This window comes from Nycticebus coucang, chromosome 22 (genome assembly GCF_027406575.1).
Source record: "Nycticebus coucang isolate mNycCou1 chromosome 22, mNycCou1.pri, whole genome shotgun sequence".
NCBI classification, from domain to species: Eukaryota; Metazoa; Chordata; class Mammalia; order Primates; family Lorisidae; genus Nycticebus; species Nycticebus coucang.
In genome coordinates, this window is record NC_069801.1 from 50,013,152 (window position 1) to 50,025,799 (window position 12,648).

At 46.5% G+C, this 12,648-nt stretch overlaps 1 protein-coding gene across 2 annotated transcripts in view; it reads right to left on the reverse strand.

Moving 5' to 3' along the window:
• The window catches only part of SLC1A7 (solute carrier family 1 member 7), a 51,086-nt gene extending 43,247 nt beyond the window's left edge, over positions 1-7,839 (reverse strand). For both annotated transcript variants that reach the window (XM_053576544.1, XM_053576543.1), the window contains exon 1: positions 7,532-7,839. In XM_053576544.1, the coding sequence (XP_053432519.1) occupies positions 7,532-7,708 (177 nt within the window). In that variant the 5' untranslated portion in view covers positions 7,709-7,839. The remainder of the gene's footprint in view (positions 1-7,531) is intronic.
• Between the last annotated feature and the right edge of the window lie 4,809 nt (positions 7,840-12,648).

A 12,648-nucleotide genomic window follows, 5' to 3' on the forward strand; every position in this document is an offset into this window, starting at 1 on the left:
AGAAGGATTGGATTGGATCGGTGAGATGCCACTCAGGATTAGGCTCAGTTCTTACTTCTGGCCCCTTCACAGGCTGCTGGCTCCAGTTTATCCACAGATCTTTGTCTAGGGCACCAAATCCTCACCCAGTAGCTGTTTCCTGAAAACAGGGCCACGTGGTCGGCACCTGACCACTGAAGCTGAAGAGACTGATAAGCCTGGTTAAATCAGATTTTCAGATAACAAATAATTTAGTCTTTGCTTACACTCAAAATAATTATTTATTGTTTATAGTCTGCTTTACCTGGGTGTGACATTTTAAATTTAATTTAGTTTTGCTATTTCTGGCAGCCCTACGCTGGGGACCACTTTCTTCAGAGGGTGAGGTCGTGGGTGAGGCATGTTAAATTTTTGTATCTTTTGCAACTTTTTTTTTTAACCAAAGCCAAACATATTGGCTAATGATCTGATGCTTTGAAAAGCCCTAAATCATCTTACAAGGTGAAATTTACTAAGTGTAGAATATAAATGTCTTAACATAATAACTAAGAAAATGCCGTGAAGGCTATATTAACCAGTTTGATAAAAATATTTCAAATTGTTTATAAAACCAGCACACTGTACCCCATGATTGCATTAATGTACACGGCTATGATTTAATAAAAAAAAAAAAGAAAGAAAGAAAGAAAGAAAAGAAAAGCCCTAAATGGTGGAATGCTGGTGCTGTGACAATGTGGTACAGAGCCCATCCTCTCATCCAGGCCACCAATTCACAGAGGAGGAAGCTGAGCCCGGAGAGGGGTGACTTGCCGACCAGATGTCAGCCACAGCACTGTGACAGCAGCCCCCTTCTGCCACCATGTCAATGCACCAGAAAATCTGCTTTTGAAAGAAATATACCCACCATGACTATATTTTTAATTAACGTTAATCCATGTATATATATTTTTTAAGTTAAAAAGGGCTCTAATGATAAAAAATTCAGCTCCTTCTTTCCCCCTGCCTATTCCTAGCCCCCCACTTCCCAGGAATGAACGTGCTCAAGTCCTACAACTATTTCCCCTACTACCAATATTTCAAAATAATATGGTTGTGGTTCTATTTCTTTTTAAACTCTAATTCCATAACAGATTATATAATGCTAGTTTTTTTTTTTAAAGGGGGGTTTACTTATTTATTTATTTTTTGTTGTTGAGACATAGTCTCACTATGTCGCCCTCGGTAGAGTGCTATGGCGTCACAGCTCACAGCAACCTCAAACTCTTGGGCTTAAGTAATTCTCCTGCCTCAGCCTCCCAAGTAGCTGGGACTACAGGCCCCCACCACAGCACCCGACTGTTTTTTGTTGTGGTTGTCATTGTTGTTTAGCTGGCCTCGGCCGAGTTCAAACCCGCCATGTAAGCAAGTACAACCTTGGTGTATGTGGCTGGTGCTGGAACCACTGTGCTACCGGTGCCAAGCCAATAATGCTAGTTTTTGATTCATCATTTGGACATCTGTTAAACTCCCTGCCATGACTGATGAGAACTTAGCTCCTATCCCCCTCCTCCCATTTCATCATTATATTTATATTCAAATTTGGGCAAATCAATAGTCAAAGTTTATAATATGTTCATCACAATGTGCTGTTAAGCCAAGTAATGTGTTATAATTATGGCTTCTCGTTTGCACAGTGTTCATTTTCCCTCTGAAGTTAATTGACTGATTCTTATTTGTCTTATTTTCTGAGAATCGCCCATTCATTTCTTCCAAACATTTTAACATGTCTACCAAAATAACTAACAGAACACTATCTGTCACCATGTGGTAAAATTATCTCAAGATGGATTAAAGACTTAAATGTAAGACCCCCAAACCATAAAAATTCTAGAAGAAAACCTAGGAAAAACTCTTTTGCACATTGGCCAAGGCAAAGAATTTGTGAGTTAAGACTCCAAAAGCAAATATAGCAATGACAAAAATAAATAAATGGGATATAATTAAAAGAAAAAGTTTCTGCATAGCAAAGGAGATAGTCAACGGAGTAAATAGACAACCTATAGAATGGGAGAAAATATTTGGAAATTATACATTTGACAAAGGGTTAATATCCAGAATCCACAAAGAATTGAAACAAATCATCAAGGAAAAAACAACCCCATCAAAAATTGGGCAAAAGACATAAACAGATCTTTCTCAAAAGAAGATAGACAAATGGCCAGCAAACACAGGAAGAAAAACGTTCACCATCACTGATCACCAGGGAAATGCAAATTAAAACCACAGCGAGATACCGTCTTACCCCTGTCAGAACTGGCGTTACTAAAACTAAAAACCAATAGACGTTGGCACGGATGGGGTGAAAGAGAGCACTTATCCACTGTTGGTAGGCGTGTAAGCAAGTACAACCACTATGGAAATTCCTCAGAACTAAAATAGACCGACCATTTGATCCAGCCGTCCCACTTCTGGCTAACTACCCAAAGGAAAAGAAATCATTTTATAAAAATGATACGTGCATCTGAATGTTTAGCACAGCACAACTCACAACAGTCTGGAACCACCTTAAGCGTCCACGGACTGATGAGTGAATAAAGAAAATGGGGATGTATTGACATGTATACTGTGGGGTAGTACTCAGCCATCAAAAGCGATGAAATAATGTTCTTTGCAGTAACTTGGTTGGAACTGGAGAGCATTATCTGAAGTGAAGTATCTCGGGAATGGAAAAACAAATACCACATGTTCTCACTCATCAGTGGGAGCCCAACTAGGGATAGATATGGTCCTAAAGTGGTGTGACGGATGCTGAAAACTAAGAAAGGGAGAGGGGAGGGGATGAAGGATAAAAATTCGTCAGGTACAGTGCAAACTATTCCAGGGATGGGCACCCCGAATGCCCCGACTTCAGCAGGATGTAATTCATCCACGTAACAAAGGACACTTGTCCCCTTAACTTTGTATTTAGTGCCTTCTCCACACTCGAGCATGTCAGTTCCCTTTTCTCCCACCTGGGAGCTCAGGCCAGGAGCTCCCCATCTTTGAGCCCCGGTCTGAACAGGCTGCCCTCTAGGCCCAGTGCTTGTCCTGGGTCTCCTCCGCACCATCATTCTGGACTGTGTGCTGGGGTTATTAATTTGCAGGAACATCTTTTTCTGTAGCTTCCTGAGTACGGGTGCATGGCAGAGAAACTTCATTCCGAGTCCTTTATTCTACCTTTATCTCTGGTGATAGTTTGGCCTTGGGTAAGAGTCCCACTTGAAAAGAATTTCCCCTTCACATTTTGAAGGCATTGCCCCATTGTCTTCTGGTTGCGTAGAGCCGTCCTCGCTTCCTCCTCCTCACGTGGACCTGTGTGAGTCCCGGAGCCGTCGGAGGATTGTTTGTTTATCTCCGCCTTTCTGTAATTTCGTGGTGATGTGCCATGATAGGGCCGTTCTCCTCCCTTCTCTTCCCTTCACTTCCTTTCCTGGGGCTGTGCTTCCTTTCACTTTTAAGAGGCTTTCTTGTGTTCTTTGCAATTGTTTTCCTCACTTCCATTTTCTATGTTAGGAACTGTTATAAGATTGTTGGGTGTTGGACATTCCAATTTTCTTTTCTTTTCTCTTCTATTATTTATTTATTTTTTTTGAGACAGAGTCTCACTATGTCGCCCTGGGTAGAGTGACGTGGTGTCATAGCTCACAGCAACCTTAAACTCCTGGGCTGAAGCGATTCTCTTGCCTTCCCAAGTAGCTGGGACTACAGGTGCCCGGCACAATGCCCAACTACTTTTTGGTTGTAGTTGTAATTGTTATTTGGCAGGCCCAGGCTGGATTTGAACCTGCCAACTCCGGTGTATGTGGCTGGTGCCCTAGCCACTGAGCGGCAGGTGCCAAGCCCCAATTTTCTTATATTTTCTTTTTTCATTTTCATTTTCATCTCTTTGCATTTTACTTTCTGGGAGATTTCTACAACTTTATCTCAGCTATTGGCATTTTTTTCCTTGGGTCTTATATATATATATATATATTTTTTTTTTCAGTTTCCGACTGGGGCTGGATTTGAACCCACCACCTCCGGTATATGGGGCCAGCACCCTATCCCTTTGAGCCACAGATGCTCCCCCTTATATGTATTTTTAATTTCTCAAAACTCTTTCTTGTCCTCTGTTCTTTCCTTTTAGCATCCCATTCTGTTTCACAGTAACGGTATCCTCTCTTGTAGCTCCCAAGAGCTTATGAAAAGATGGAAGAGTTTTCTTCTACCGCCCGTGTTGTCTCTGCTGCCTCAGAAACCATCTTTTCTCTTTGTTTAATCTCTTTCACATTAACAGCTTTTCTAAAATTTCCAGTGATTTTGGCTTTCTGTTCATACATAAGTTCAAGGAGCTAAACCTCTGTGTATATGAGCAGGGCTTGCAAACAGATGGCTCCTCAGCACACAGTGACGGGTGATGAGTGGCTTTTTCACTGGGGCTGGGTGGGATGGCATTCTGAATTCCATAATAGTGGAATTTAGAAATGTTTTCTCTGAAGCTTCAATGAAATAAGTCCCTTCCTACCTTTGGCTGGGGAACTGGGCTATGCCCAAGCTAGACTGACAACAGTTTGTAAACTAGGGGTCTCACATTCAGAATGGAGGTGTCTGCTCACTAACTTGAAGCATGAGCTTCACCATCGCCCCCTCCCCAACACACACGGGTGGGCCTAACATCCCCAAGGCAAGTTTCTCTGGCTCCTTGGGGCAGGCAGTGGGGTAGAGATGGGTGGATGAGGAGTCCCCTGACTGTGGGAAATGGAAGGGCCTAACTGCTCTGGTTAGAAAATTCTGACTGCTCTCAACTCCATGCCTCATCCCTGTCTAAAGCATTTTTATGTCCAGAGCCCTTCTGGAGTTGTATGAGACGAACTGACTTGGTATCAACATCTACAGATGTAAGATTTTAGCTTCCTGTGTTCTACTAAATGAGCTCGTTCAATTTCATCCACTTCCATATTGCCTGATTTGATGTTGTCTCTTAATTTCTTTTGTCAGCTATCTCCTTTTATAATCTCTTTGTTCCTGATGATTTTTACCTTTTAAACATTCCATTACTAGAATAATAGTGGAATTCCAGGCAGGAGAGGAAAATGGATGCATTTGCGATGTGCCATTGTTTGCCTGGAAGTCTCAAAATGGAATGCCCATAATTTCAAAATGGTTGAAATTTTAAAATGAGATATTCCAGAGATAAAAATTCTATGATCTTTCTAAGTTCTTTTCACCAATAGAACATTCCACCATTTTCCAAATTGTTTATGATTTTTATTGCATAAGCCTACAAAATAAGAAGGGTTTATTTTCTGAGTCACAGGCAAAGAGATCAAACAGAAAAATCCTGGATTTCAAAGCAAGATGCTGAGAAAGCCAATTCCTGCCAAATAATTGTTCTAAGACTCCATATCCTTCCTTGGATTTATCTGGCAGGTTAATCCAGACCGGAATACACTTGCATTTCCAAACAGATGGGGAAGGCAGCTTTGGCAAAGGAGGCTACAGATGAGTTTGGCTTTTAATAATAGGCATTCCAATTTGTTTTCACAAAATAATCTTCCTGCGGTAATTTTTCTGTTGTTGAGGAAAATTAAAGAGAGCAGATTGCCGATCATTATTCTATTTCTAGCTAATTACAGCAAATAGTTGAGTGTTCTCTCTTTTCCTTCCCCTGATCTAGGCTCACACTCCAGAAAACCCATGTTTAGCAGTTCACAGTCTGTCGGGGGAAACAGATACCTACATAATAGGCTCTAAGGCGAGGTAGTCGGCAAGTGGGTTATGGTACAGGAATGTACTTGGCCTGAGTGTGGGAGTATTATTTCAGATGGAGACAGGTCTGAAAAATCTTTTTTTTATAAGATATGGAATGAGGTGGTTCGTTATGTAGGTAGGAATTTGAAAGCTGATAAGGGAGAGAGGGATGAATTAACAATCATTTAGCACTTACTGTTTGCTGGGCACTGATGAATCTTTGATTTATTTCTAAAAATAATTCTATTTCTTTTGCAGTTTTTTTTTTTTTTTTTTTTTTTGGCTGGGGCTAGGTTTGAGTCCACCACCTCTGGTATATGGGGCCAGCGCCCTACTCCTTTGAGCCACAGGCACAGCCCTAAAAATAATTCTAGTAGGCATATACTTCCCTACTCTACAGATAGGGAAACTGAGGTCCAGAGAAGAGATGGGATTTTGCTCAGCCATTTACTAATAGAGTCAAAGTTCAGGGTTCCTTTGGTTCCAGAGTTCAAGCTTCTTCCTAAATAACTGCTCGAGGCTTAACAGGGTTATTATAGTAAGAACAGGCTCAACTCCAGACAAAGTTTGATTCCTTGAGTCCCATATGCTGGTTCCATACAGCATTCACCTTCAGGGAGCTGCAGGAAGAGGAATTTTGTGGAATAGAAAACCTTTCAGGAATCCATTGACAAGGACCTTCTCTTTGACAGAACTTGAGACAGGCTCCCCGAACCCTCTTTTCAATGAGTTTCTGTCCTTTTTGTCCTTGTGGGCTGTGGCCTGTATAGTGCAGTTGTGGTGAGAATCCTGCCAACTCCTCCTATCTGGTAAGATTCCTCACCCCACTTTCAACATGGGGGTCACCCTGGCTTGCCTTTAGCAAGGATCTCCCAACCTGGGTGTCTCCTAGTAATTATCACCCACTGATTCCCTCACTTGCTCCTTGGCTGCAATCCCCCTGCCTTTGTCTATCTGCAGATGAGTTGTATACCTCTCCCACAGGAGGTCTTGACCTGTGGCAATAGTCCTGAGTAAAGTCTTCCTTATCATAACAAGCGACAGAATAATGTTTCTTTACCACCGTGGAATGTCCCTCCCTCTCCCATAGAAGACTGGCTGAGAGGGGAAAGGGGCCCTTTCCCAGGTAGGAAGCTCCACCATGATCGTCACATGGCAAAGCAGGGGCCTGCGTGCCTCCCTGTCCCCCAGCCTCACACTCCATCCGGCACAGCCCGAGGCTCCCCTTTAGGAAACAGTTCTCCTGTCTGCCCCTTTCCTCTACCACCATGTCTCCCGACAGCTGCCCTCACTGTCCTCCTGCCCCCCCCCCACAATACCTGAGGGAACTCCCCAGAACTCAGATCTGACCATGTCACTCTTCTTCTCACAAGCTTCTTGTGGTGGCCCCAAGTCTCTGCTTGGCGGTGGGGCCTGCGGGCTTGCTGGTCCCAAGCTCCAGCCCCTGTACCTGGCTCCTCCTGTCTCCTCTGCCTAGAAGGCCCTTCCTGGATCTCTCTCGTCCGAGCTGCCTTTAGGAGGTGTTCTCTGGAGCCTGCTCTGACTCGTATGAGACCCCATCCTTCCCCCACCACAGCTCCTAGCCCTGCAGTTGTTCTAAGGAGACATCCTTTCCTCTCAGTCACCCGGTCATCCTGGGATTGTAATCCTTTCCTCGGCGTGGTCCTGTAAGGTTTTTATCACACCCATGTTACAGAAGAGAAAACTGCCACCCAGAGAGGCAAAGGACTCACACACTGACCAGGGAGCGTGGAGTGAGATCCCCACAGACCCGCACACCCCTGAGATGCTCCAGGGGGCTGACCTGTGGTGAGAGCCGTCGGGTCCTCAGGAAGAAGCCGAGGAGGCAGCCCACGATGACCGACAGCACGGACAGGATGAGCAGTCCATTCCGCTTGCACACGTCCCGTCCCCGCGCCAGGATGGCCCCCGGCACCATGGTGAGCCTGGCCCGCTGGCAAGGGGCACAGCACCATTCCATGCACGTGAGGCCAGCCGGGGGCACAGGGTCTGGGCAGGCAGAGGGCTCTGGCTCCTCAGCTGTTGCCAGTTGCCAGCCCCACGGCCATGGCCTGTGCGGCTGCCCCAGAGGGAAGCCACAATCCTATTACCAGCTGCATCATTAGGAGCCGGGAGCAGATTAGGGCCTGGGAAATTAGAGCAGGCCATGTGGTCTGGGAGTTTGGACCTCAAAGCCAAGTGCTCCTCTTTACAGAGGGGTGGACCAGGTACCGGTGGAGGAACCAGAGGAACATTTGCTTGGCTGGTTGGTTGAATTTTACCCCCACCTAATTCCAGAAAGAATCGAAAGCAAGGCAATAAAACACCAGTCATTGCCAACATTCAGTGAGCATTTACTGTGTACCAGGCGCTGTTCTAGAAGCATTTTGTTTGTGTTAGCAAATTAAATGGCAGCACTGATCCCGAGATGTAAGTGCTGTCAATATCACCATTTTACAGGGGAAGGACCCAAGGTGGCTGAGCAATGAGCGTGCACTGTGTGGCCACGCCTGGTCTGTGGCTTCACCTGTGCTAATCAGAGGGAATCATCCCAGAGTCCCTCGGCCACGTCACAGAGCTAGCAAGCAGCAGGGTAGAACTGAGACCTATGTCGGTTTGGTTTCCGCCACATGAACCAGTGGATGGGTTCAAAGGCCCTTGGCAGTATTGTGGAGAGTGAGGATTTTGAGTCCAGCAGACCTGAGTTCAAACTTGGGCTGTGCCTCTCACTGTGCAATGGGGGTGCATATTCTTCAGGGCTGTTTTAAACTTAACCCTGGCACCCTGCAGGTCTGCAGGGTCTATTATTTTTATTAAAGATGACCCAGAGACCTGCATTCAAGTCTCTGCTCCACCACTTACTAGCTGTGTGACTCTGGACAAGCCATTTCATCTCACTGTGCCTGACTTTCCCCATCCAAAGAGATAATACTCAAGAGAGATAATGACAGCGTCTGCTTCCTTAGGGCCAGTACAAAATTCCAGCTGGAGAATGTTCAGGCGAGCAGTGTGAGCTCCAGCGTGCTGAGTAGGGAAAAGGCCTGTTAGGATGATCATTCTACTTAATGCTTTGGAGAAAGAGTTTCTTTTTTGCTATTTCTTGTGGCCTGGACTGCCCTTTAAAGCCAGGGAGAATTAACCCTCGTCTATATCACCAGGAATCTGTAATCTCATTAGGGGCAGTTGGGCGACAGCAGGGAGTGCCATCTGCAATAGGGGCGGGAACACATCGGAGAGGGGTGTGCATTCCCCCAGGGGGTGGGGAATGGAGAGGACAGGGCAGGGCACAGTCCTGAAACCATGGGCTCCACACTGGGAGGAGACACTTGGATTCTGGTCCCAACTTAATCCGCTCTGTGACCATGCCTTCTCTGGGTCTCAGTCTTGCCCCTTTAGAATGAGAGAAATGGGCTGAGTGCTTTCTAAGGAACTTCAGTTCAACAAACCAAATTTCAAAGTCCCTGCTGGGCAGCAGCTTTTTTTTTTTTTTTTTTGCACTTTTTGGCAGGGGCTGGGTTTGAACCCACCACCTCCCCCATCTGGAGCCAGCGCCCTACTCCTTTGAGACACAGGCACCGCCCAACTCTCAGACATTTTTCCCCCAACTCTGACTCTTAAAACCAAACGTTTCCTACTGTATCTTCCACTCCTACAAATGCCTCATTTTGTGATTAACTAGGTGGTTAATTGCTGCCTAGAAAACATTCAGAGTAGATATTTGGATTTGCATTTGCATTTGATTCAGGCTTTCAGCTGTGCCATGAAGTAGGTAAGTGAGTCTTGCTTTCCCCTCCAGCTCCAAGGTTGGGATTCTCAGGATGTTCCTCACAATCACTGCTGTCTCGTTCTCCCCAAAACTCTGACCCTACCACCACCTGCCTCCCAGACGCCAGGCCTTTCTTTCCCACTTGCATTCTAGCAAGTATTCTTCTAGCACCATTTAGTGCCCCCCTCCCCCAGTACTGGGGAACACAGGGGTGAATGAGACACAGCAGCTACCCTTGGAGAGCTTATAAGAAAATTGGGGGGGGGGTCTAAGAAAAGACGAATGAATGCCCACTTACGGGTAAGTGACTGATAAAGAGTTCTTCACTAAAGATATTTGGAAATCAAATCCAAAGGCTCCGGGCTCAGAACACTTCCATAGCTCACGATTGTCTAAGAAACAACTGCCTTCTGCAGTGTTACTAGATATGCAAACATTTCCCCCATAATTACATAAAAAACAAGTTTGGGAAATGGTTGATGAAACAAAATTAGACAAATTCTTTACAAGACAGCTCAAAATCAGACTGTTGGAGTTAAAATCTTAGTAATACTATTTATTAGCTGTGCAACCGGGGGCAATTTTTTTTTTTTTTGAGACAGTCTCGCTTTGTCACCAATGGAGTACCATTGCGTCATAGCTCACAGCAACTTCAAACTCTTGGGCTCAAGTGATCCTCTTGCCTCCTTAGCCTCCTGAGTAGCTGGGACTACAGGTGCCCACCACCATGCCTGGCTAGTTTTTAGAGACAGTGTCTTGCTCTTGCTCAGGCTGGTATTGAACTCTTGAGCTCAGGCAATGCACCCGCCTCAGCCTCCCAGAGTGCTAGGATTATAGGCATGAGCTGTGCTGGGCCTGTCGTGGCCTGTGTTGAAGGAAGTTTCCAAGTGGAGGATACATACCCCTCTTTTGGAACAGAATTCTGCAGGTCTGGTGTTTGGGGAACACACTTGGGAAAACTCCCGCCTCCGGGACCAAGTCCGTGCTCTCCTGCAAAGTATTGGAGATCCTCGGGATCTTGTGTTCTCTTGTCTCTTCAGAACACCATCTGCTACTGCACACACTGGGTGCTTCCACGACACCAAATGACTGTGGTTCCTGGAATTATGTGTCTCCTCTGAGGCTTCCGTGCCTTTGCCCTTGCTATTTCTTCTGCCTAGAATGTCCTTCCTTGTCACTAACATCAGGTCGAATGCCCCCTCTTTCTTGAGGCCTTCCCTGACTACCCCAGATACAATACTCCTCCCCTTTTCTTCCCACCTACTTAGGCCCTTCCACAGTCACTAGCCAGGGATTAACTGCAGTTCCCTTTTAATCGGCTCTGACAAGGAAATAACAATCTATGAGAAAAAAATCAAGTTTCACTCTGTCGCCCTGGGTAGAGTGCCATGGCATCATAACTCATTGCAACCTCAAACTCCTGGGTTCAAGCAATTCTTCTGCTTCAGCCTCCCAAGTAGCTGGGATGACAGGCACCTGCCACAACATTTGGCTTATTTTTCTGTTTTTAATTGAGATGGGGTCTTGCTCTTGCTCTTGCTCAGGCTGATCTCAAACTCCTGAGCTCAAGCCATCCACCCGACTTGGCTTCCCAGATCTTTTAGTTGTCATGTCATTTGAAAACACTTCAATGGAGAATCCCCAAAGTTGAAGAGTATATGGGGGGTGGCTGGCAGCCCCCTCAGGAACAAGGAGTTGTCCTCCAGGGCAGCTGAAACTATTTGGCAGTAAGAAGCCTGAGAGGTGTGCCACACCGTTTGGGGACAAGACATGATTGTAAGAGGGACTTTGCCTAACAAATGCAATAAGTGTAATATGGTTTCTTGTCCCTTCAATGAATCCCCAACAAAAAAAAAGAAGAGAATAATCCAAGATGGCGGCTGAGTAACAGCTTCCCTGCAACAGGGCACAGTGAATCTGGGGAGATAAGACTCCAGGCATCTCTGGCTGGTGGGATCTGCCTATAATCATCCCTTTGAGGATACAGGGAGTCAGCAAGGGACTTCTGGACCCCAAGAGGAGGATAAAAACAGTGGAAAACTGGCAAGTGGTTGCGTGTGTTCGATCAACCTAATCCCCCCGGCAACCGTAAGTACAAGCAGCAGTGAGACTGCAAACCAGAAAGGCCTTACCTGTGAACTGTTTCAGTGTTTTTGGACTCGGCATTCAGTTGAACTGCCTTGGGGAGAGCTTGAGCAGGAGTGTGGAGAACTTTGGGCATTGTCTAGGGCCCCAGACTGAGCCGCTAAGCCGGACGGAGCTAATAGTGTTTGGCTGTGGGCCGCAGGGAGCCACTGTGAGAGAACTGCCCCAGCAAGCTCCGCCCTCACGGTAGCAGAGCAAGGATTGGGCAGGAGCTAGTAACCTAGTGACTGAGCAGCCTAAAGGTGGGGACTGAGCTGCCTTACAGCCTTAACCCTCAGGGGCAGAGTGAGACCGGTTTTGGCACACTGGAGCCTCGGGCTGTTGCTCTGGGTAGAGTGCTGTGGTGTCACAGCTCATAGCAACCTCAAACTCCTGGGCTTGATGCCACCCAGACCTCCATAAGAGCTGCGCTACGACCCCCAACCCGCGACCCACACCCGCCAGGCCTCCACATGCCCTGACCAGGAACTGTGGGAGCCATGCAACCCTGTGTCCTCCCTCCTGTACCCTCCCCGCCTCCACACCGGCCCACTCAACTGGCCAGGGACTCTGGTAGGCAGGTGCCCTCTGGAGCCCTCCCTGCCTCTGCGCAGAGCCCTTCTCCTGGCCAGAGACTGCTGGAACCTTGGGCTCTCTGTGCCAAAGTCACTTCACTGGGTGCCAGGCACTCCCAGAACCATGCGCACCACCTCCCACCCTGTTGCTGGATCCAGGTGTGTCACACTCTGGAGCTGCTTCCACAACCAGGACTCCCCTGATGGGGCAGCCCCAGAGGAACTACACAGGGTCACTCCCTACAAAGATCCAGCAACAATAGAGTGATCCCGCTGGGGTCTAATCTTGGAGATACACCTCCCCAACTCTGAGGATGGCCAGAGGCAACAGTAAAAAACAATCATGACGTGAAATCAACAGAAAAACTCTGGCAATATGAATAATCAGAGTAGATCAACTCCCCCAAGGATCAATGGGGCAGACACAGCAAAAGATCCCATGCACAAACAAATAGC